This window comes from Neolamprologus multifasciatus, chromosome 10, assembly GCF_963576455.1.
Source record: "Neolamprologus multifasciatus chromosome 10, fNeoMul1.2, whole genome shotgun sequence".
Taxonomy (NCBI): Eukaryota; Metazoa; Chordata; class Actinopteri; order Cichliformes; family Cichlidae; genus Neolamprologus; species Neolamprologus multifasciatus.
In genome coordinates, this window is record NC_140448.1 from 1,789,515 (window position 1) to 1,811,176 (window position 21,662).

The 21,662-nt window shown below is 39.3% G+C and overlaps 1 protein-coding gene across 3 annotated transcripts in view; it reads right to left on the reverse strand.

The window, feature by feature from the left end:
• The window catches only part of LOC146509313 (homeobox protein PKNOX2-like), a 106,009-nt gene that overhangs the window by 34,858 nt on the left and 49,489 nt on the right, over positions 1 to 21,662 (reverse strand). The window contains exons 2-4 of one of the 3 annotated variants that reach the window (XM_085174419.1): positions 8,018 to 8,124; positions 5,068 to 5,204; positions 4,300 to 4,311 (exon numbers count right to left, since the gene is read on the reverse strand). In XM_085174419.1, coding sequence (XP_085030545.1) covers positions 4,300 to 4,311; positions 5,068 to 5,204; positions 8,018 to 8,104 — 236 coding nt within the window. In that variant the 5' untranslated portion in view covers positions 8,105 to 8,124. Of the gene's footprint in view, positions 1 to 4,299; positions 4,312 to 5,067; positions 5,205 to 7,985; positions 8,125 to 21,662 lie in introns of those variants that run through there. The other 2 variants (XM_085174421.1, XM_085174420.1) reach the window with 2 other exon arrangements.

The window sequence follows — 21,662 nt, forward strand, 5'->3', positions numbered from 1 at the left end:
CTACTCCAAGTTCTCTTCATGTAAAGTAAGTGAGCTGTTAAGTCAAGCATAAAAGTGTCACCTTAAAAGAGCGCATTGGTAAACACATCTCTTCTACCCGGGCTGGTTCTGAGAATTACAAGGACATTTCTGTTGAAAACAGAAACGACTATTATGATGTCTCTTTCAATTAAGCCCGTGTTTCCATCTCAGCCGCAAATTCTACATTCGCAACCTAAAAAACAAAAGACTCACCCGCTTTTTAATAAGATGCAGAGAATCCAGAAGGATCTTTATAGTAAATGCCACAACTCATTAGGCTAATTACCCTATCACACATTTACTCTGCTGCTAATAACAAAGTAGGCAGAGAGACAGAGAGACGGAGAGAGAAAAGCACACATCTCCTCATAAAATTGGCATTCCAGCAATTAGTGAAAAGAAACATTAAAGCCTGCACAGGCTTCCTGAGCAAAATAATTAAAGAAAAATGGCAGAGATGCTGATTCTCACTGCTCTTCTCCTTTCAAAGTCTACAGCCCCCATATGAGCACAGCACAGAAGCATAAAAACAAAGTGCTATTTGTGTCTTTTTGCATAATTTCACTCACTGTGGGAGACGGAAGTGAAGTCAAATTTAATTGTGTTTATAACAAGGTGCGTTTAGTCATTAGTTCCTCACAAGGGCAACAGTCAAGCCAAAAATTCTAATCTGCTCAGCACTTCTTTGAGTGCTTAAACACAACTATTTCAATAGGAGATTTTAAACAGCACATGCTGGTGAATTCTTAGGGCTGCCTCCAAGAGCTAATTACTGCATTTTAATGACGGGCCATTATACATATTAACTGACTCATTCGACATTATATTCTCCATAGTACCATTTACTCTCATCTCAATTTACCCTTTACCCCACTGCTTTTTTATCACATAAAGACACTGATCATCTACAGCTACGTTTGTCTGTAACACTACGTTTCACAGACCCTGCCATTCTGTGAAGGTTCATAGTTGGAAAGGAGATATCTCAAATGGAAACCTTTTCTCAATTTAATGATCATTTTTTAAATTTTAATCCACTTATAGGCATCTGCATGTGTCCCATTCACTCAGTGAAGCAATAGGGAACTACCAATCCAGCACCCGGGGAGCAGTGTGTATAAAAGGGTACCTTCCTTAAGGGTACCTCAGGATAACTGTTCGGTGGATTCAAACCCTCTACCTACTGACCCATCCCACCCCTAGGAAGACTCCTAACAGAGTAAAATGACTAAATATTTACTGAGAACTACTAAAGAAGTTCCACTCTCTGAACTTTCACTTTCATTTGGGGAACTACAAGACAGACGCTGCCAGTTTTCCACCATAAGCAGTTACTTTTTATGCACTCATGCAGGTTTCTGTTTTTTAACTACACTTCTACCATCTAGCTATTTATTATTAATAAGTGCCATTAAAGTTTATGAGAGTGTTTAATTTCAGTATACATGTAAAGTATCAACAGACTGCTAGTGTTTTTGTTCGCAACTTATTAGCTATACTGTGTTTGTGAAAACTAAAATAAAATCTGGAATATTCTTGCCCAGAAACAAGTGTAAAAGATTACTTTATGAGGATTGTAAAGATTAGTTCCTTTGTGCAAGCAAAATCAAAACTGCAGAGAGAAGAGCAGATGCAAATATCAGAGCTAAACAATACAGGTTCTTCCCATCACTGTCTGTTTGGTTTTAATCACTGCTACCTATACTCTGGAATACCTGATTCTAATCTAACCTGATGGACTGGAAATTATAGTCAATGCAGGGGTGCAAGTCAAATGGGATGCACATATTTTGTCTTTATATTCAATTCAATTCAATTCAATTTTATTTATATAGCGCCAAATCACAACAAATGTCGCCTCAAGGCGCTTCATAGATACAGAGAAAAGCCCAACAATCATATGACCCCCTATGAGCAAGCACTTTGGCGACAGTGGGAAGGAAAAACTCCCTTTTAACAGGAAGAAACCTCCGGCAGAACCAGGCTCAGGGAGGGGCGGCCATCTGCTGCGACCGGTTGGGGTGAGAGAAGGAAGACAGGATAAAAGACATGCTGTGGAAGAGAGACAGAGATTAATAACAGGTATGATTCAATGCAGAGAGGTCTATTAACACATAGTGAGTGAGAAAGGTGACTGGAAAGGAAAAACTCAATGCATCATGGGAATCCCCCGGCAGCCTACATCTATTGCAGCATAACTAAGGGAGGATTCAGGGTCACCTGGTCCAGCCCTAACTATATGCTTTAGCAAAAAGGAAAGTTTTAAGCCTAATCTTAAAAGTAGAGATAGTGTCTGTCTCCCGAATCCAAACTGGAAGCTGGTTCCACAGAAGAGGGGCCTGAAAACTGAAGGCTCTCCCTCCCATTCTACTTTTAAATACTCTAGGAACAACAAGTAGGCCTGCAGAGCGAGAGCGAAGTGCTCTAATAGGGAAATATGGTACTACAAGGTCATTAAGATAAGATGGGGCCTGATTATTTAAGACTTTGTATGTGTGTATGTCTTTATATGATTTAAGTGCCAGTTTAGGACAGTCAGTTCATATAATGCAAGTCTATTCTTGTCAGCTGTAGCTTTTAGCTTAATAATAAAAGCAAGTAGTCAACAAACAGGTTTTATAACTGAGATCGCATTTTAATAATTTCAAACATTCTATATGTCACAGCTAGAATTAGAAATTCGTATTGTATATGTGGTTGAGAACTGTTAAAGGAGGAAACCAAGATCCAAAACTCCCCAGAGGAAATGGAAGAGGGGCTGATTCCACCACCACAAATACACCCGGAGCTGCTCCAAACATGGTGCCTCACATCAAAGACAGCCTTGTATCTATCTGGTTGACAGTGGATCAACCAAGGACTTTACAGTGGCTTGCCTCAGGTCTGCACATGGGGGGGACTCACATCTCCAGCAGTGGCAGATACACCGTAGGTGGGACCCTAATACCATACAGTGCTGGGCAGCCTTCACTCAACAAATCAAGTTAGTTGCTGATATTCTGGCAACACCAGGAGATCAGCCAGCTTGATTAAAAATGCCTGTATATTTTGAATAATTTACTTCATAAATAGATAATATAAACTCATTATAAGGGTTTATCAATATTCTAGTGATGAGCTGAGAGAAGAGGGAGGTGTAATTTGTATCTTTTTTTGCTGGCATTTTGGGTTTTCCCCAAGCAGTGATTTTCTTATATATATATATATATATATATATATATATATATATATATATATATATATATATATATATATATATATATATATATATATATATATATATATTGACTGTATTTCGATTTGATTGTGTCGCCCAGTAAAACCTTTTACATTTAAAAAAATTGCTTTTTGGGGCAAATTTTCTTGTGCTATTAAAGTGCAATTATATATATATATATATATATATATACATATATATATATATATATGTGTGTGTGTGTGTGTGTGTGTGTGTGTGTGTGTGTATGTGTGTGTGTGTAATGAATAAATCTAGATTAATTGCACTTTAATATCACAAGAAAATTTGCCCCAAAAAGCAATATATATATTGATATATTGATATATTGATATATATATGTGTATGTGTGTGTGTGTGTGTGTGTGTGTGTGTGTGTGTGTGTGTGTAATGAATAAATCTAGATTAATTGCACTTTAATAGCACAAGAAAATTTGCCCCAAAAAGCAATATATATATTGATATATTGATATATTGATATATATATGTGTATGTGTGTGTGTGTGTGTGTGTGTGTGTGTGTGTGTGTGTGTGTGTGTGTGTGTGTAGAGAGAGAGAGAGAGAGATGTAGACTTTTAAATAAAAGATTAGTCAAATGGTACTGAAAGTGTGACTTGAGATTTATTTGCTGATCGTATGATTAATTTGAAATACAAAATACAGAACTTCCACACAATCTGAAAATGTAAAAAAGAAATTCACTACACAGCATAAATGTCAACTTAATATATCTACCAGTCGTGGGCAGCTAATATAAAAACATAACCTAAGCAACTGTGGTAACTACTTTCTTTATTTCCTGTAAACAGTATAACCTTTTTCTTTTGTAATATTGCTGCACTTTACACAGACATTGGCCAGAACATAAAGTAAAAGCCTGTAAAATAAGTATTACGAGTAATTGTGACACATGATGAAATCCGTTTTCACAAACATCTCTATTATCTCTATTAGTGTGGTTCATGTGTTTCTACTTAAATGAACATCTATTCACAAGTGTGATTCCAAAAGAAGCTCTCTTTCATCTGAAGAGTGATGCTTACCTTTGAAAATGGCTGTTGGCGTGAAAGAGAAATAAATTATGTTTTACAATGTTGATCTGGAGTCAAGCTAAAACCTCACACAAAACAAATGGCCAATAAAATTTCAAATATCACTTTCAACAGCAAATAAACAAATGATTTAAATTTCTTTTTTGTCCTCTTCTGGTCTGCTTTATTTTTGTTGGCTGTTTGTAATTCAAAACAGTGAGTTTGTAATGAGTGATAATTATAACAATTTAGAGCCCACCTCATTATACAGACAACTGCTGCACTATGAGATGCTTTTTTTAAAAGTCTTGTAACATTTACACAGTTCAAAGCAGAGAAAACTGAACTGCCTATGATGAGTCAAGGAACAAAGGTGCTCTTTGGTTTATGAATGACATCTGAAGAAAGCCCCTTCAAGTATAATTCCAAAAGCTTTTATGTCATGGCTAGTTTGAGAGAATGCATTAAAAACAACACTAGTGCCTGTGTCCTTCATCGGTGAGTAACACATCAAGTTAATTTACTAGAGTCTCTTAAAGTCAGCATGAAATGAAACATTTCTTCAAAGGGGAACAATTGAAATGTAATTCAAAAGCAGAAGGGTGCACACTGCCAAACTTCATGACACAAACACATGGCTAAATAATCAAAACAAAAAACCACTGATAAACAACATGGTCTTTCTCTGCTTCTTGTCCCTGGTCATCTTTACATATTTATGTTTTCAGACTGGCTTATAGCCCTTACAGTAAGAGATGTCTCATAAAAAATGTAACCAACCTGTAAACAGCCCTCTTGTCAGATTCAAGCTGGGCCTGGGGGTCAAGGGTCACACTGACAGAGCTATTTGGTGCTGCGGAGGCTGCTGGGATGTGGACCTGTGGGGTCTTGGTGTTCTGTTGAGTCGTGCCCGTCATCTGGTGATATTTAAAATAATCACAAAATGGCTTAATGACAAATTTATGTTCTTTTTTTTCTTACATTGGCAATTATGACTTTGAAATATTGCTTTTGTTTTAGTATCATCTGTGATGTTGCATATATACGGTGATTTAGGATGCTAATACGCTCACAGTAACACTCCTAACACGGCAGTGCTAAGATTTAATGGTTATCATTAATTTAAAGCATGCTGACATGCTCATATTTGGTAATTACCACTAATTAAGTACTTTTAAAATGCTACATCATCTCAAGTTATCGCAGTTTCATTGCGATAACTTGACGACGATTTTCAGAAAACTTGACCTCTGACCTCTAACCTTGAGGTCTAGGTCACTAGATCACTGAGATTTGAACTTGTTCGTTTTAAGTATGTGGCCCTTTGGTATCAATTTAGAAATCCTAGGTTATCACACTCACAAACTTGGGTGTCCATGTTGACTGCCAACCCACCCACCTGGCAGGGTGATGACAGCCCCTCATATATATATAAAAGTCATTTTTTAAAAGTAATTCTTGTAATTGCTTTTCGAAGCAAGTAAGGCCACAACATGCACTGAATTCTGTGAGACGCCAAATGAGGATGTCGCTGGCATGAATCATTATGGCTCGGCGGGTCAGTGGCCTGATGATGCTGTTAAGCAAATGAATTGTGAGTGAATGAGTGAGTTAGGACAGGTTGAGTAATTGAACAAGACACTTACATATCATATAGACTGCTGTTAAATGATAAATATCCAGTTTGGAACAAGAAACTGAACAGTGAATTAATCAGAATATAGAAAAGGAGTACAAATATTTCGACTGCCTCTGTCAGTAAATGTTTAGATTTTATATATGTCTTATAAGATGCACAAGTCTCATAAGATGTTTTTGCTTCTTTTGAAGGTATTTGTGTTGTGGGTGAGAAAGAGGGCTAACGTGTTTTACAAACATGACCACTCGTCTCCTTGATTATCTTCTTCCTTCATTCCACTTTTCTCTCTCATTCGTTTTTTATGAGGATATGAATGTAAAAAAAAAACCATCCCCCTTCTGTTTTTTTTCAGCAGGGTGGGGTGGAAGGAAGCTTCAAGTCTTAATCCCAGCACCAAATGGGAAATAAATTAGGTTCTTCACACTTAACTAGCTCTAATTTGCATTTGCCGAGCACACAGGCTGCAGCTCGGGAGCTCTCCCCTGGCACTAATCCTCTGGCGAAAGCAGACAGAGGTGCTATGAACAACAAGCAGGGTTAGATGGTCAGATGAACCTACTCTATTCCACCATCACAGGATGTCTGTGGCGCTGAACAAAATATTCTCTATTCTAATATTTCTGTACTATTATGTATTATTCTTTCTGGTGATCACTCGGTATAAGCTGTGTATTTTTACACAGATATCACTGTATCTGTAAGTTATTATTTAAAGCTAATGTTCAGCCAGGAATTCTCTTTATGTGCTTTATCATCTTTTATGACAGCATCTTTTTTCATGTTCACCCTTAATAATTCTCATAAACTTAAAGAAAAGTTACAAACAGATATGATTTTGAATAGTAGATTTAGAGGCTGGTTCACTACAAATAGCTACACATTTGTTTTACATCTATGAATGGTGCTGTACTTTAGTTCTCACAAAGGATCACCCATCCAAAATTCTATACAAGTCTGTTTAGAACATATCCTTGTAAAGAACATCAGTACATCTGCCCAAGAGCATGGCTTGTGAGTTTGCCAAACTATCAATCAGCCCACAACACAACAAGCTAGCTCCACACTAGTTCCACTTTATATGTTTTAGGCTTTGTGCTAACACCTGGAGGCCAGAGAGCAAGTGTGGCCTTAGTAGGTTGGAACTGATTGGGCTAACGGGTGAGTAGACAGGACCAAAGGCAGGTCATGATATCATTGAGTATATGGTTTAGATTGTATGTCATAGAATATGAAATGATTTGTAATTTAACAAAACATTTTATGTCATTTTCATTTAGTTAGTTTCTGTGTTCTCACAAAAATCAAAACAAATTCAAAACCTCAGCTCCTGTTGAAAAGAACAGCCTAATGCATACTGAAAAGATAGCTAGATAAAAAACAAGGGCATAAATCCACTGTCAACAAAACCCCAAATGTTAAACGTTACTTTCATTTTTTTTATTTTTTGTTTAACCTCCTAGGACCTGACGTCCACATATGTGGACATCACATTTTGGGTTATTTAGACAAAAATACTCAATTTTGCTCTTCAAGGGCCTGATATCCACTTACGAGGACATTATATTGCTACTGTTCTATCAAAATTTTAAACAAATATCCTCATATGTGGCTCTGATTTTTCATAAAAAGAAAAATAAGGTAAAAAAAAAAAAATCTGGTAATTCTTTGTTTTTACATTTATCAGGTTCCAATATGCCCAAATATCAAAGAGAAATTAAAATTGCATGCCGTGGAGGAGTTCGGGTCTTAGGAGGTTAACTCCAGAAGTTGTTTAAAATGACACTATGTTTGAATCATGAGAGGCTGTTCTTAAATGTGTACTACAAATCATCTTAGAAATTCAACTATAAAACAGTAAAAGTTTCAGTTTGGGTAAAAATTCGAAATGATTATTTTTCAAATCTTTAACCGTCAATCCTTCTCATCAGATCCGGATTTATGCTTGTTGGCACATCCCCAGTTAAGTAAGAGCTCAGATAACACAGAAAACCTCCATAAGCCAAGCTGTGTGTTCACATTAGACACAATAATCCAGGGGTTACTGTACAGAGGTTTGTACCATATGACAAGTCTTTAAGTTGGCGCTCTAACCTGTTGGCTCTCCTGGTACGATGGCGGAGGAGCGCTCTGGGTGGCCATCATTGTCACTGCAGATGCTGGGGACACATGTTGCATCATGGGATAGTTTCACATTGAGACTGGGAAAGAAACAGACAAGAAAGAAAAAAATCATAAATCCAGTGCAAGCAAGCAGTGATTGCAAATTCTATGACAGCAGCCACCACCAGGTGCTGCTATGATTAAATCATACGAGATGGGTTTCTCAAACACCTCTCTCATCTCACACTTCTATCCCTTCTGCACTTACTAATTTATTTCTTTGCTATATTTCTCTTCAGTCTACTTCTGCACGTGTTGCATAGAGCTCACAGAACAGTCAGTATTAACACTGAGTGATCTAACAATGCTGACAAGCAAAAAGAAAACAACCTGATTAAGTGTGTGCAGCCCTTTTAAAGAAATACTTTACATAGCAGCAGGTTCATAAGGATACCACAAATAAAGCCCACTACTTGTTTACCATTTACAGAGAACTATGCTTGTTTGCTAATTACAGATGGCTTTACATGCATTGTGGCGGAGTCACCTTGGTCGTCTCTATGTTTTGGCTGCTGATGTTGTTGCTGTGCTGTAACTAAGCCAATCAAGCGGGCTAATTAGGGCTCTTGTTGGTAGGCTAATTGCTATTGGCCAAGACCCCACAGGGCTGAGGGCCGTACCCTGTGGAACTCTGTTGTAACCATTGCCCCCACCCCCACTGAAGGAAGCTAATTGGTTTGCAGAGACACACATACACACACACAGCACAGCTGGATCTCTTTCCTTACGTTACATTTAACCTATGTATATACTGCATGAAAACGCCTTGTTAATGTGACCTGATGGCAGAAAATGTGTTTTAGATAAAGGTGTGGTTAAACTTTATTAAACTTTTTGTGAGATTTCAACTTTTTAAAAAAATCAGGCTCTTTAAGCTCTGATCTCACATATCATCTGATCTCACATATCATGTGAGATCAGACACATGTGGGGTTTCAATCTGTCACTTTAAACAATCCGTTTGCTCGGTACCCTGAGCTGGGAGAGTTATTGGAAAAATGCACTCTAATGCCACATAAAGCCATGCGTGGTTGTGAAAGACAGGCAGCAGTTACAATGGACTGGTGCACTTGGACTGAATGGTATTGACCTGGAGGAAAAGCACTTGATTACCAGCTAGTGAAACGAAACTGGAACATCTGAGCAAAATCTCTGTACCGCTTGCAACATCCGCTCAGGAGATACTGTCTCAGGAAAGTGGAGCAAATCCACCAGACTGTTAAAGCCAAGGGTTTGCAGTATTTGACAGTGAAGTTACAGACTATAATAATCATATAACACTGTTTACATGATAGTATAAATGAGGATCTTGGACAGACTACAAAAGAAAGACTGCAAAAATATGTAATGAATAAGTATATGAGACACAACAAGTTGGACTATTACAGAAACATTAATGACATTATGTTTGAGTATTATGCGGCATTCCTCCTTCCAGCACTATAAAATCTCCTCCTATGGCCTCCTGTGTGTTGAGCTGAGTGAACAAAAAGGCTCCTTTTGGGTAGACTTCAGTATCTTCAGGAGAAAGACGGGAAGCAGCAAGAGCAACTTTTTTCTCCTCTCTACTCTGGGATGTTACATGACAGACATTTCACTGCCAGTCAGCTCATCACCCACTGAGACTCAGACCCTGACAATGTCTCTGAATGGAAAAGTCAGAGAAAAGACAACCAGAGTAGACCTTTCTCTGTTTGAGTGGCACCCCTATCCACCACCGCTGCCAGCATTTTGATTTCAAATGGTGATTTGGTTTCTAATTTGGGGTTTCAGCTGTAAATCTGCATGTTTTATTGTGTCATTCTGTTTCAGTGTGTATGTATTCAGTGCACCCATATATAAGCAGGACTGTTTGCTCTGCGTGCGTTCACACTTGTTTGTGTGCCATGCGCATGTCTCAGTGAGTCGTGTTGTGTACCGATTGTGTCTTCTGGTTTCTGTTCTCATTCCAACTGGTATCAGCTGAAAGGCATCTTCTCTGTTATCAGTCCTCATTTTAATTGCAAATGAAGCGAGCGTGTTAGTGATTAAATGGAAAATTGCACATTAATTGATGAGACTGAAGATAAAGCAATTCCAATTACCACACAGTATTTTACGCAGCCTCTCAAGTTTTGCCATCCCTCAAAGGAACAAGCCACCAAATGGTAAATTTGAGCAGGCAATGGTGCATCCATAAATATACACACACTGAAACATAACTTGTGCACAAACACATGCTATACCAAGGCTGCTGAGGCGTGAATGTACATACAAGAGCAGACAAGAACACTGGGGGAAAAAACCCAGAAGAACACCAACAAGATATTTAATTTCAACCCAGCAAAAAAAAATTCTCTCATGAATTTGAAAGTACAATTTTTGAAGACAATAGCCATCTGTCACCAACCCTTTCCAAAGTCACCAAAGGTGTGTGGTTACACAATTAGTTGAGAAATTAATTTCGGGAATAAATGACATGTTTGTTCCTCAACAAGGCCCTTTCAATTATTGCAAAGTTCATAATGCATATCAATTGAAAAGTGCCTGTAGTCACAATCAAAATTCAAGAGCAAGCATAAAATAAAAAATGAGAAGTAGGCATAAAATTATTTCAACAAACATCAAAGGGTTTTGTGAATTTGGATTGGAGGCAGACGTTCTCTTTCATCGGATTGTGTGCAATAAGGAATATTTCTATTCAGCATTCAATTTTCCAACAATTCTCAGGCATAGAATGGGCCTGTGCTCTATTGATGCAAGGTTAGGCTGCAGTGTAGCTGCGGTTTCACCCCGTTTACCTCCGGCATTGAATAAATATTCATATCTAGTCACACATGATGTGATCACTGCCTGTGGACTTCACAGTTCAGCTATGTCTGAAGTGTTTTTTCCCTGCTTTGGTTTAAAGGTGAATTTCTTACAAAGTGTCCAGCTTCTATTATACATGGGACGAGAGTTTTTCGTGCCACTGACTACGGTGATAAAAAGAAACTTTGCGATTTAAACACACAAAGCAGCACCCTGGAGAACACTTCTTGCATGCCAAACTGTGACCTGGTAGGGGGCTTACACTGGTTCATTAATAAAAACAAGCCTGTTGTAGACAGAGATGCGGTATTCTCTCATGTTGACTTATCAACACTTCACAGCAAAGAAGTGAACAGAGGTGATGGTGTTGACAGTCACACAAACTGTGGAGTACAGGTAATGTGAGTCCTCACATGTAAAACTGAAAATAACCATGTTGCTGAATTGGTGGTTTGATGTGAGGCTGTGATGTTCAGATTTTTATAGCACTCTTGAATTCAGTCTCCAACCAGATTAAAGCTGAATGTTAACATTAGCATGCATTAGCGTGCTGTATATGCATACCTATATATATATATAATGTAAAAAAGTGACCAAGTTAAATATGTTTTGTTAGCATGTTTGCTCCATAATATTATCCGTTATCATCTCATTTATTTTAGTCTAGCATGTTAGCCCCACAAGCCAACAACACGGCATAATCTTACATTACCAAGTTAACCGTGACACTTTCTATCACTTGACGCTGTACACATGTAGACTCCACAGTATCAACCATTACCATCCATCAATCCACTTTTTTCCACTTATCTGAAGCCACTTTCTCTAGCTTATCCGGGGGAACACTGAGGTATTCCCAGACCAGCCAAGAGACATAATCCATCCATCCATCTTCTTCCGCTTTATCCAGGGCCGGGTCGCGGGGGCAGCAGCCTAAGCTGAGAAGCCCAGACCTCCCTCTCCCCAGCTACCTCCTCCAGCTTATCCGGGGGAACACCAAGGCGTTCCCAGGCCAGCCAAGAGATATAATCTCTCCAGTGTGTCCTGGGTCTGCCCCGGGGCCTCCTCCCGGTGGGACATGCCCGAAACGCCAACCCCAGGAGGCGCCCAGGAGGCATCCTTGTCAGATGCCCGAACCACCTCAGCTGGCTCCTTTCGATGTGGAGGAGCAGCGGCTCTACTCTGAGCCCTTCCTGGATGACCGAACTTCTCACCCTATCTCTAAGGGAGAGGCCAGCCACCCTTCGGAGGAAGCTCATTTCTGCCGCTTGTATCCGCGATCTTGTTCTTTCGGTCACTACCCACAGCTCGTGGCCATAGGTGAGGGTAGGGACGTAGATCGACCAGTAAATTGAGAGCTTCGCTTTTACACTCAGCTCCCTCTTCACCACGACGGACCGGTGCAGCGTCCGCATCACTGCAGCCGCCGCACCAATCCGTCTGTCGATCTCCAGCTCCCTTCTCCCATCACTTGCGAACAAGACCCTGAGGTACTTGAACTCCTCCAGATATAATCTCTCCAGCATATCCTGGGTCAGCCGCAGGAGCCTCTCCCGGTGGGACATGCCTGGAATACCCCAGCCAGGAGAAAGCATCCATGTCATGGCTGGACCACCTCAACTGGCTCCTTTCGATGTGGAGGAGTAGCGGCTCTACTCTGAGCCCCTCCCAGATGGCCAAACTCCTCACCCCATCTGTAAGGGAGAGGCCAGCCACCTAAAAGGTGAGGGCTGGAACAAACATTGACCGGTAAATCAAGAGCTTTGGTTTTACGCTCAGCTCTCTTTTCACCACGACAGACCAGTAGTGCATCCGCATCACTGCAGCCACAGCATCAATCCATCTGTTGATCTTCCGCTCTCCTCTCTCATAAACAAGAGTGAACAGCCAGTACCCATTTAATTATATTACTTTAGCATATCAACTCTATAATTTAGCTTATTAGCTTCTTATACTAGATATACATGGCACATGTAGTGGCATTTACATAACCTTCAGATCAGAAAATAAATGTAATAATCTGCAATCTTTGTAATACCCATTAGCAGTTTACTTCACTAGTTCCACCTTATACTACCTCAGTAAACAAATGTACAGAAAATGTATGGTCTTAATAAAATGAAGACCTTTAATTTTATTGAATTCATATCTTCTTCACTACAGCATGATTCCAATAGAAGTCAATGTGTTTAGTGTTCCCTTCAAAAGCTAAGACTGTTGCGGCCAATTACCAAACTAAGGAAAGATGAGTTAAGTGGCCAACTCACCTGTAAAAGTCATTACAATTAATCTTGAGGATGTGAATGTTTGTTTGAAATGCCATGAAATTCCTCTATCAAAATCTATATGGCCCTGTGTGAAAAAGTGTCTCATGTCAGTCTGGAAAGGCAATCTCTAAAGCTGTGGGACTCCAGTGAACTATAGCGAGAGCCATTTTTTTTACATATGACAATAACGTGGAACAGTGGTGAACCTTCCCAGGAGTGGCCAGCCAACCAAATTTACCCCAAGAGTGCAGTAACAACTTGTCCAAGAGGTCACACAAAACCCCAGAACAACATCCAAAGAACTGCAGGCCTCACTAGCGTCAGCTAAGTTCAGTGTTCATGACTCGACCATAGGGAAGAGCTGAGCAAAAATGGCCTGCATAGCAGAGTTCAAAGATGCAAGCCAATGCATCTCGAAGGCTTGACTCAGTTTTGACGGAAAACATCTTGATGATCCCCAAGACTTTTGGGAAAATACTCTGTGGACTGACAAGACAAAGGTTGGACCTTTTGGAAGGTGTGTGCTCATCTACGTCTGGCTAACATAGCATTTCAGAGAAAGGACCATCATACAAATAGTAAAATACGGCGGTGTTAATCTGATGTTGATCTGGGGCTATTTTGTTGCCTCAGGACCTTGAAGACTTGCTGTGGTAAATGGAACCATGAATTCTGCCCTCTACTAAAACCTCCTGAAGGAGAATCGCCTCAAGCTGAAGCACACTTGGGTTCTGCAGCAAGACAATGATCCAAAACACACCAGCCACTCCACCACTGAATAGCTTAAGAAAAATAAAATGAAAACTGTTAAGTGCTCTAGTCCAAGTCCTGACCTGGATCTGATTGAGATGCTGTGGCATGACCTTAAAAAGGTGGTTTGTGCTCAAAAACTCTCCAATGTGGCTGAATTACAAAATTCTGCAAAGATTAGTGGGTCAAAATTCCTCCACAGCCCTGTGAAAGCCTCATTGCCAGTTATCACAAACGCTTGATTGCAGGCAATCACTTTTTCACACAGGGCCAGTAGGCTTGGATTGTTTTCCCCTTATTAATAAACACCTTCTTTCAGAAACTACATTTTGTGTTTACTTGTCTTATCTTTGTCTAATATTTCAATTTGTTTGATGATCTGAAACATTTAAGTGTATCCAAAAAATAGGAAATCAGGAAGGGGGCAAGCCCTTTTTCACATATATTTGTTCACTTATATGATCAGCATTGATTAACCAATGAACCAAACAAAAATCCTTATGTCATTTTCAACAGACTTGTAGAGGCCTATCAAATACACATACGACAGTCTTATTTGCTTTCATTATCAACAGAAATAATGAAATAATCTCACAAGGGCAGGATGCAATTGGAAGAGAAATTAGCCCAGTCCCCATGATGCCACTTTCTTAAAAACCCAAAATAACAACATCACTCAAGTTTGACTGACTTAAATAGTCCAGTACAATTGGACCTGCTTTTAGTATCCAGCAAATTTTCAGACATAATATCTTGTGCATATTGATGAAAATAGGGACAGTGTGCCACAGTTTTACACCAGAGGATAGCTTCTAAGCCACTTACACATAGATTGCAACACTTTAACATAGTCTGATATCTGAACTGGTACTGTATGTACATGCATCAAAGAGGCAGTCCTTCCATGCATATCCTGTCATAAAAATCTCATTTAATCTGTCTTGGGTTTGTTGGTGAAAAGGTTGACCTGCAAAAGCAATGAATAACATTTGGAAGTGGGTATGTCACCTTGGTCAGATATTATGCATCTTGATGCCCTGCAAGGGGGGGAGATGAATAAATAAATAAGATGTTTTTGAATACGAGTAGGATCAAATCATTGCCTTATTGTCAGGCCTGATTTACAATGCAAACACCAGGAGGCAAGGCCTTGATGGCGTTGAGTAAAACGATGGAGGGAAGGGTGGAATGGTAATGAGATTTGGGGCCAGAGATGGGGGATGCTATGTACACATTTGTAGTTGGACTCGATGCACAAAATCACAAAACACACAGATCCAAGTGCAAATACACCGCATGCAAGCAGGAATGGGTACGCATGCAAACACAGGCATGTATATTAATGCACAAATTCCAACACTAAACACAGAGATCTCAAAGCTTCAACCAGAGTCATCCTGAGGGCAATATTACAATCACTGTCTTCCAGCATACCACCATACAAGCACGCATACATCTGTATACACACACACACACACACACACTCACACTCAAAGGCTTGAGTGGATACACGGCCTGAGGCAAAAAGAGTCTAACCAGTGGTCTTAGGGCTACAAATCCCCCCCAGGCTAAAGTGAACTCCATGCATACTGCAGTCAGGACCCGGTCCATGCTCCCAGACCACCTCATTAACCCGATCCAGCAGCAGTTCCCTCCACCCAGCCAACCTCACAACTTTGCTCTTCAACAGTCCAGACTTACCATTCATACTAGTATCATTTATTCATCTGCTCTTGTTGATTGGGCTCATCCTCGCCTGCATGATAAATAAGGCATGGATTTGTAGTTTACTGAAGGATGTGACAGCAGTGTTGTGGTCAGTGCGAGGATTTAGCTAAGATCAAAATGTCAAAATGACAAGGCGTAGAGGGGCTGACGATGTGGGACTCTTGGGTCAACAGGGAAGTATTGGTATGTAATTCTGCATTTCTGCAGTGTCGGGGAAGTTGCTCAGTCTTGCCTCACCGCAGACAGTGTGGAGAGGGACAGAGAAAGATGTTCTGTTGCTGAAATAAAACGTGCAAAAGAAGGAGAACATGGTCCAGTGGACACTGACTGAAGATGTTTGCAATAAAAATAGGTTATATAGGTATTGGCTACGATATGTAGTCATTTCATTTTAATTAAATCACTAAGCTGCATCATAATTATCAACAAGATGCTTCTTATCATTAAGTCTTCTCCCTCTCTTTACTCACTTCACTCCAAAGGTTCCTCTGACTTTCAATTTCCAATGACATTTTGTGCTTGAATTTAAATGTCTAACCTTTCCAGTTTATTCTTTCATGCTGAACTTGATGAATGTCCTTCACAAATTCAAATATACCCCACAATCTTAATGAAGACTTGGGATTTCCTGTGGGTGTGACAGTTTGCATGATTCGCCACTTTCTTTGAATGTGGTGAACAATGGCGCCAGCGCTCCACACTGACTGCAATTCTTTTCTTTGAATTTATGCAAATGTTTGTTTGGATATTACAGATTCCAGTTTGATTCCATTGCTTCCTGCTTTTAAAATTAGATTAAAAAACACAGACTAAAATGGATGGTGGTGAAACTACAGTGCAGTGGAAACATTTTTGGAATCCCCCGTAGGCAGGTGGTTTGCATGCAAATAGCCTTATTAACATAGCTAAAAACCCTTCTTGTAATGAGGTGAATTTTTAATCTAAAGAGACTGAACACATAAGACAAAGAATATTCTTGCAGCAGGTAAGTCATTCTACCATCGTAAATTCAATTCAATTTTATTCATATTGTGCCATTTCACAGGTACAGTCACCTGTACATTGTAAAATAAAGACCCTGCAATATTAGAAAGAAATCCCAACAATCCCACAACCCACTCCAGGAAGATCAGCCATCCAGGACAGTGAGTTTAAGGTGAGGGTCTAGAACTAGTCTAGAAGAGTATTTATTGTAAGTTTCAACTTTTGCTGTGGTTTGGATAATGGAAGGTGGATAAACGAAGGTTTTGTGATAGACAAAAGCCGAGGCTTCTGATTAAGTATTAGAAAATTAATTAATTATTTCCATGAGGCTTTAAAATGTCATAGTAACATATTTGGCTATAACTCAAATGTGTTAGTGTAAAGGTTTGTTTCGACGCAATAGGCTCCAGTGCACACCTCAATCTTCCATCAAAATAATCATAAGACGAACATGGATATTCTCTACTACATATACAACACACACGAGAAACATGGCATGAGGCCACCAAATGGTTGGCGGGCCGACTTCAGCAAACTTATTTTTGTTTCAGCTGTGTCGTGGATAAATTTACACAAACTGGCTCTGCATCATTTCCTAAAACAAACATATACACAGGCACACACACTCCTGGGAAGAGTGGGTGGGTTGGGTGGAGAGTGCCAACAATGTGCTCCCCTCCATCAACAGAAATAGCAGTGCAACAGCGTCTTTCTAGTGGAAAAAGCTCAGAGAACCAGAGATAAAATGATGGTTGGTGGATTTCAAAGCAAATTCATTAAATGACAGCTGTGATATTCTGTACCTTCTTGTTTGTATATAGGACCAAAGCCAAGCGCGCTTCCGCCAAGTGGGATCGATATCACATGTTTCTGTGGCATAGAGCTCAATGAAACAATAGCTTTGCACCATGGTATTCAAGAAAATACTAAAAATCACTGAAATATATGAATGAATACCCTCATCATTCATTATTGTCTGCAAATTTAAATTAAACTAGTTTGATGAAGTGAAACTTTTTAACTTCACATAAACAGTGCAGGGGAGTAACAGAATACATGTACCGCCGTTACGTATTTAAAATATAAAATATGAGTAACTGTATTCCGTTACAGTTACCATTTAAAAAGGTGGTATTTAGAATACAGTTACTTTGTTGAAATAAAGGGATTACACGGCGGTGTTTTCCTGTTTCATATGTTAGGCTATGCCCTCTCTATTTTTGGTAATTCCACACCGGTGGAAACCCAAACAAAACACGCATTAAGAGGCTCAAATGCCTGCGTCTCAATGTCACTTCTCATAATGACGGGAAATTTTTTTTTAAAATGATTTAATATGAAGGCAACAGGCAGAGTGTTACAGGCATCGCCCTAAAGAATGTAGCCTCATGGGCAGTGTAGTCCGTGCTGCAGGGAGAATGGACTGCCATATCCGTTATTTGTCCGTGAGCGTGAGGGAGGGAGAAAAAGGAGAGTGGAAAAGTACGAGCTGTCACCGAGCAGAAACGGGAGCTGGAAGCATGTAAATATAATAATAACCACTGCAGCCAAAAAGAGTGCCTGACGAGCCCAGTTGTAAGTAAGCTATTAAGACTTGACTGTACACTGTGTTCGTGTTTTCCTGTGAAACAATAAGCTCCATTGGAGCAGCCTTTCAACGTCTCTCTCTGTTCCTGCATGGAAAGTTGACCCAGACAACAAAGTAAAGCAAGTTTTCAGCTACGAACCCGACACGAACCCGACGTATTAGCCAGAGGTCCCTTTATTACGGTTCGGAGTCGCGGACTTGTTTTATATACGCACGGAATAGTTGTCTATACGAGATCGCTGCAAAAAGTGCAGCCTTACCTAATGTCCACACTACTGTTACTGATTTTATATTAAGATTTAAAAATGTAGTTGGTATTGGTATGGCGAGTAACCCTCAGTAATAGTAATAAATCACACAGTAATAGGACATTCATGTTGTTTTAAAAAAGCATGATAATATATTAAGTAATCCAAAGTATTCAGAATACGTTACTCTCATTGAGTAACGTAATGGAATACGTTACAAAATACATTTTGGGGCATGTATTCTGTAATCTGTAGTGGAATACATTTTAAAAGTAACCTTCCCAACACTGCACATAAAGAAAAAGCGCAGAACTCCACCTAAATGTACAGATCTTAGTAGCTGTCATTTCATTTGATGCCTCTAGTGAATGCCATAAGTGGATGAGAGATTATTTATTTTTATTATTATATAGTGTATGTCACTGCAAAATGAAAATTGCTTGATTGCATACCCATTTTCCCAGTAGCTACTGATAGCGTTTCATTAGGTCAAATAGCTGTCAAGCAGTTATTCTTTAAACCAACTCACTTTAAATATAAATCAAACAAATTCATTTCTTGCTTAAATGTATGAAATTTGGGTCAGCTATGTGGTAGACTGAACTCTTGTGTGTTGCTCTTTACGTCTCAAGTTTTTCTTCTTTAGCTACTGTTCTGGGCCTGTGTAGGGCAGAATTCATGAGACATTCAACTCAGGACAACATTTTTGAGGAATGCAGAACATGTTATGTCACACTCTCCAAGGGTTTCAGCTTGGACCAGGGTGGTAAACCAAAAACATTGTCTCACTTCCTTTTAACTTACCAAAAGAAACATTGTATTTACGATTTATGCACGAGCGACATTTATTTGTTTAAACTGAAACGCGTAAGCTGGGCATGCAAATCACGTCTGTGAAACAGTTCCAAAATAATCAAAAAAGGAAATTCAGAAACCTTTACGATGGAATGACTAGAAAGTATAAAACCCTGATGGCAATATTCTAAAGTTAGAGGGAATGATGAAGGCAATATGAGGCCATCTAACTGAGTTCCTTTACCTTCTTATTGATACATTTGGGTTACTTAAATAATCATCCAATAGTAATTATGTTAACAACTCCCCTCAAGTCCTGACTTTGAGCTTAACAAAGTTATTCATAGAGGTTTTAGTATGAAACATACATATACAAATACATTTGTGCCATTGAGCTGTTTTCCAAGAAGAGCATCTGAGGCATTCTGATGTTGAAAGGTGTTGCGTGGCCGAGTGTCTGCACTTGACACGCAGATGCACATATGGGAGCAAGATTTCCTCTGCTAGCTGATAACCATCAGAACACTGAAGGTAGAAAATTCAAGCTTAAATTGGAATGCCCAAGCTTGTGTAAATGTAATCTACAAGACTTTCCCCACTGAATCCTTCCCCAACACTATGCTTGTCTTCTCTCCTCCTCCACCACCACCACCAACATCTTTTCACTCACTCCTCCTCATCCTCCACTGTCATGTTTTCTGGCACATACATTGTGTAGATTATCTGCCATTGCGTCTGTCAAGTTCTTTTTTTCATGGATACCTCCCTATCAGTGAGGGGAGCCATCTGTGTAATCCTAGAACAAGTTTAGATACTGGCAGTGTAACGCGGCTGATTAATAAATTGTACAGGATGCATGGCCACTGATTTGTTTAAAAACTTAATTGGCTACAGAAAAAACTATGTATATGTGTAATGCAATGTAATGTAAGTTGACCACTAAAAACAAGAATGGGTGGAATAAAAGTTCTATTACAATAACTATTTTTTCTGGTATTAATCATAAGTAGAGCTTGCTAAACCGAACAGATAGAGCGGTTGGTTATTTGACAATATTGATTATTACTTACAGCAGGCACTAGAAAATATTTTGACAATTTTCTCTAAATTTCTCCACTGCTAAATATCCATTGAGACTAAGTAGCGAGCTACTTTTGGGTCTGAATAATAAAGTCAGTCCAGAAGTGCCAGAAAAAATTCAGTTCTTAGTTATGTTTATATCTTTACCCACCATTTTAGCAAAGGATCGAAAATGAGGGTTTTGCCGTCAATACATGGTTGCAATACCCTCAGCATAGTGCGTGCATTCTCTGGATTAAGTAGTTTAGACCATTACTTTTTCAAATAAATAGCTATGGTGTTCTTGCACACATTGTGAATGTTGACTCATTGGCTCATTCACAATGTTTCGATCTCCCTCTGACTCTTGTACCTTATATATCTTGTTAGCTAGAGAGAACTATGAGGAGCTTGCACTTGTAATTGTTTCTGCTACTGTCTCCAACAATGTTGTTGGATCTAACTTCAGTATTGGCACTGACATTGTCCTTAAAACTGTAACTAGTTTAGTTAGGACAAGTTTGTCTTTGACTGAAGAAAATATAAGAGCATCCTTGAACATATGCAGCATGGTGGAAAAACCAGACAGGAATTTTGCCACAAAGATTGGGATAAAATCTGCTGACAAGCTGAAGGAATGCTACAGACATGGTTACATCTTTGCCAACTCTCATCTCAAGATGAGGCCTGTGACATGAGAAAGATGGCTTTGGTTTTCCAGCCTCTGGCAGAATTGGTAGAACAGACTGATATCGAACATCATATTCCAAAGGCCCATCTTGAAAATCATGGACAAGTACAAAGTCAGCCTGGATACCTCTAAAAAGGGCCACAATGGAATATGTTATCAAAATGAGAGATTTAGTTCATCAGTAATTTATATATGTCATTATTTATTGATCAGGCGTGGTCTGATGACCTGAGTGCCTTCTCTGAAAACACTTTGTAAACAGGGTGTCTTTGGTTCATGAGGTAGAGCAGGTCATCTATTAATTGGAAGCCAGCGAAAAAGAAGTTGTTGATTTCTTCAGTCTACATGCCAAAGCCAAAGTATCCCGTTATATAAAAACTAGCGCTGTCAGCATTAATCTCGTTAAAATGAAGTTAACGCCATAACTGCATTAAGGGTGGTCAACATATTTTCCCACTAACCTTTAATAAAGCCGGTCGCGTAGACTCGCTGAGATTGCCGATTATACGAGTGGTTATGCAAGCCGATGGTATGGTGTTCCGGGGTTCAAATAGTGGGTTCGCGCGCGCTTGAAAGGTCACGTGAACTGCATTATTTTTTGTTTGTTTTTTTGTTATTGTGAAACACTATAGGCTGCCTGGAGTTGGCCATAAATGTCTGTATATACATATATATG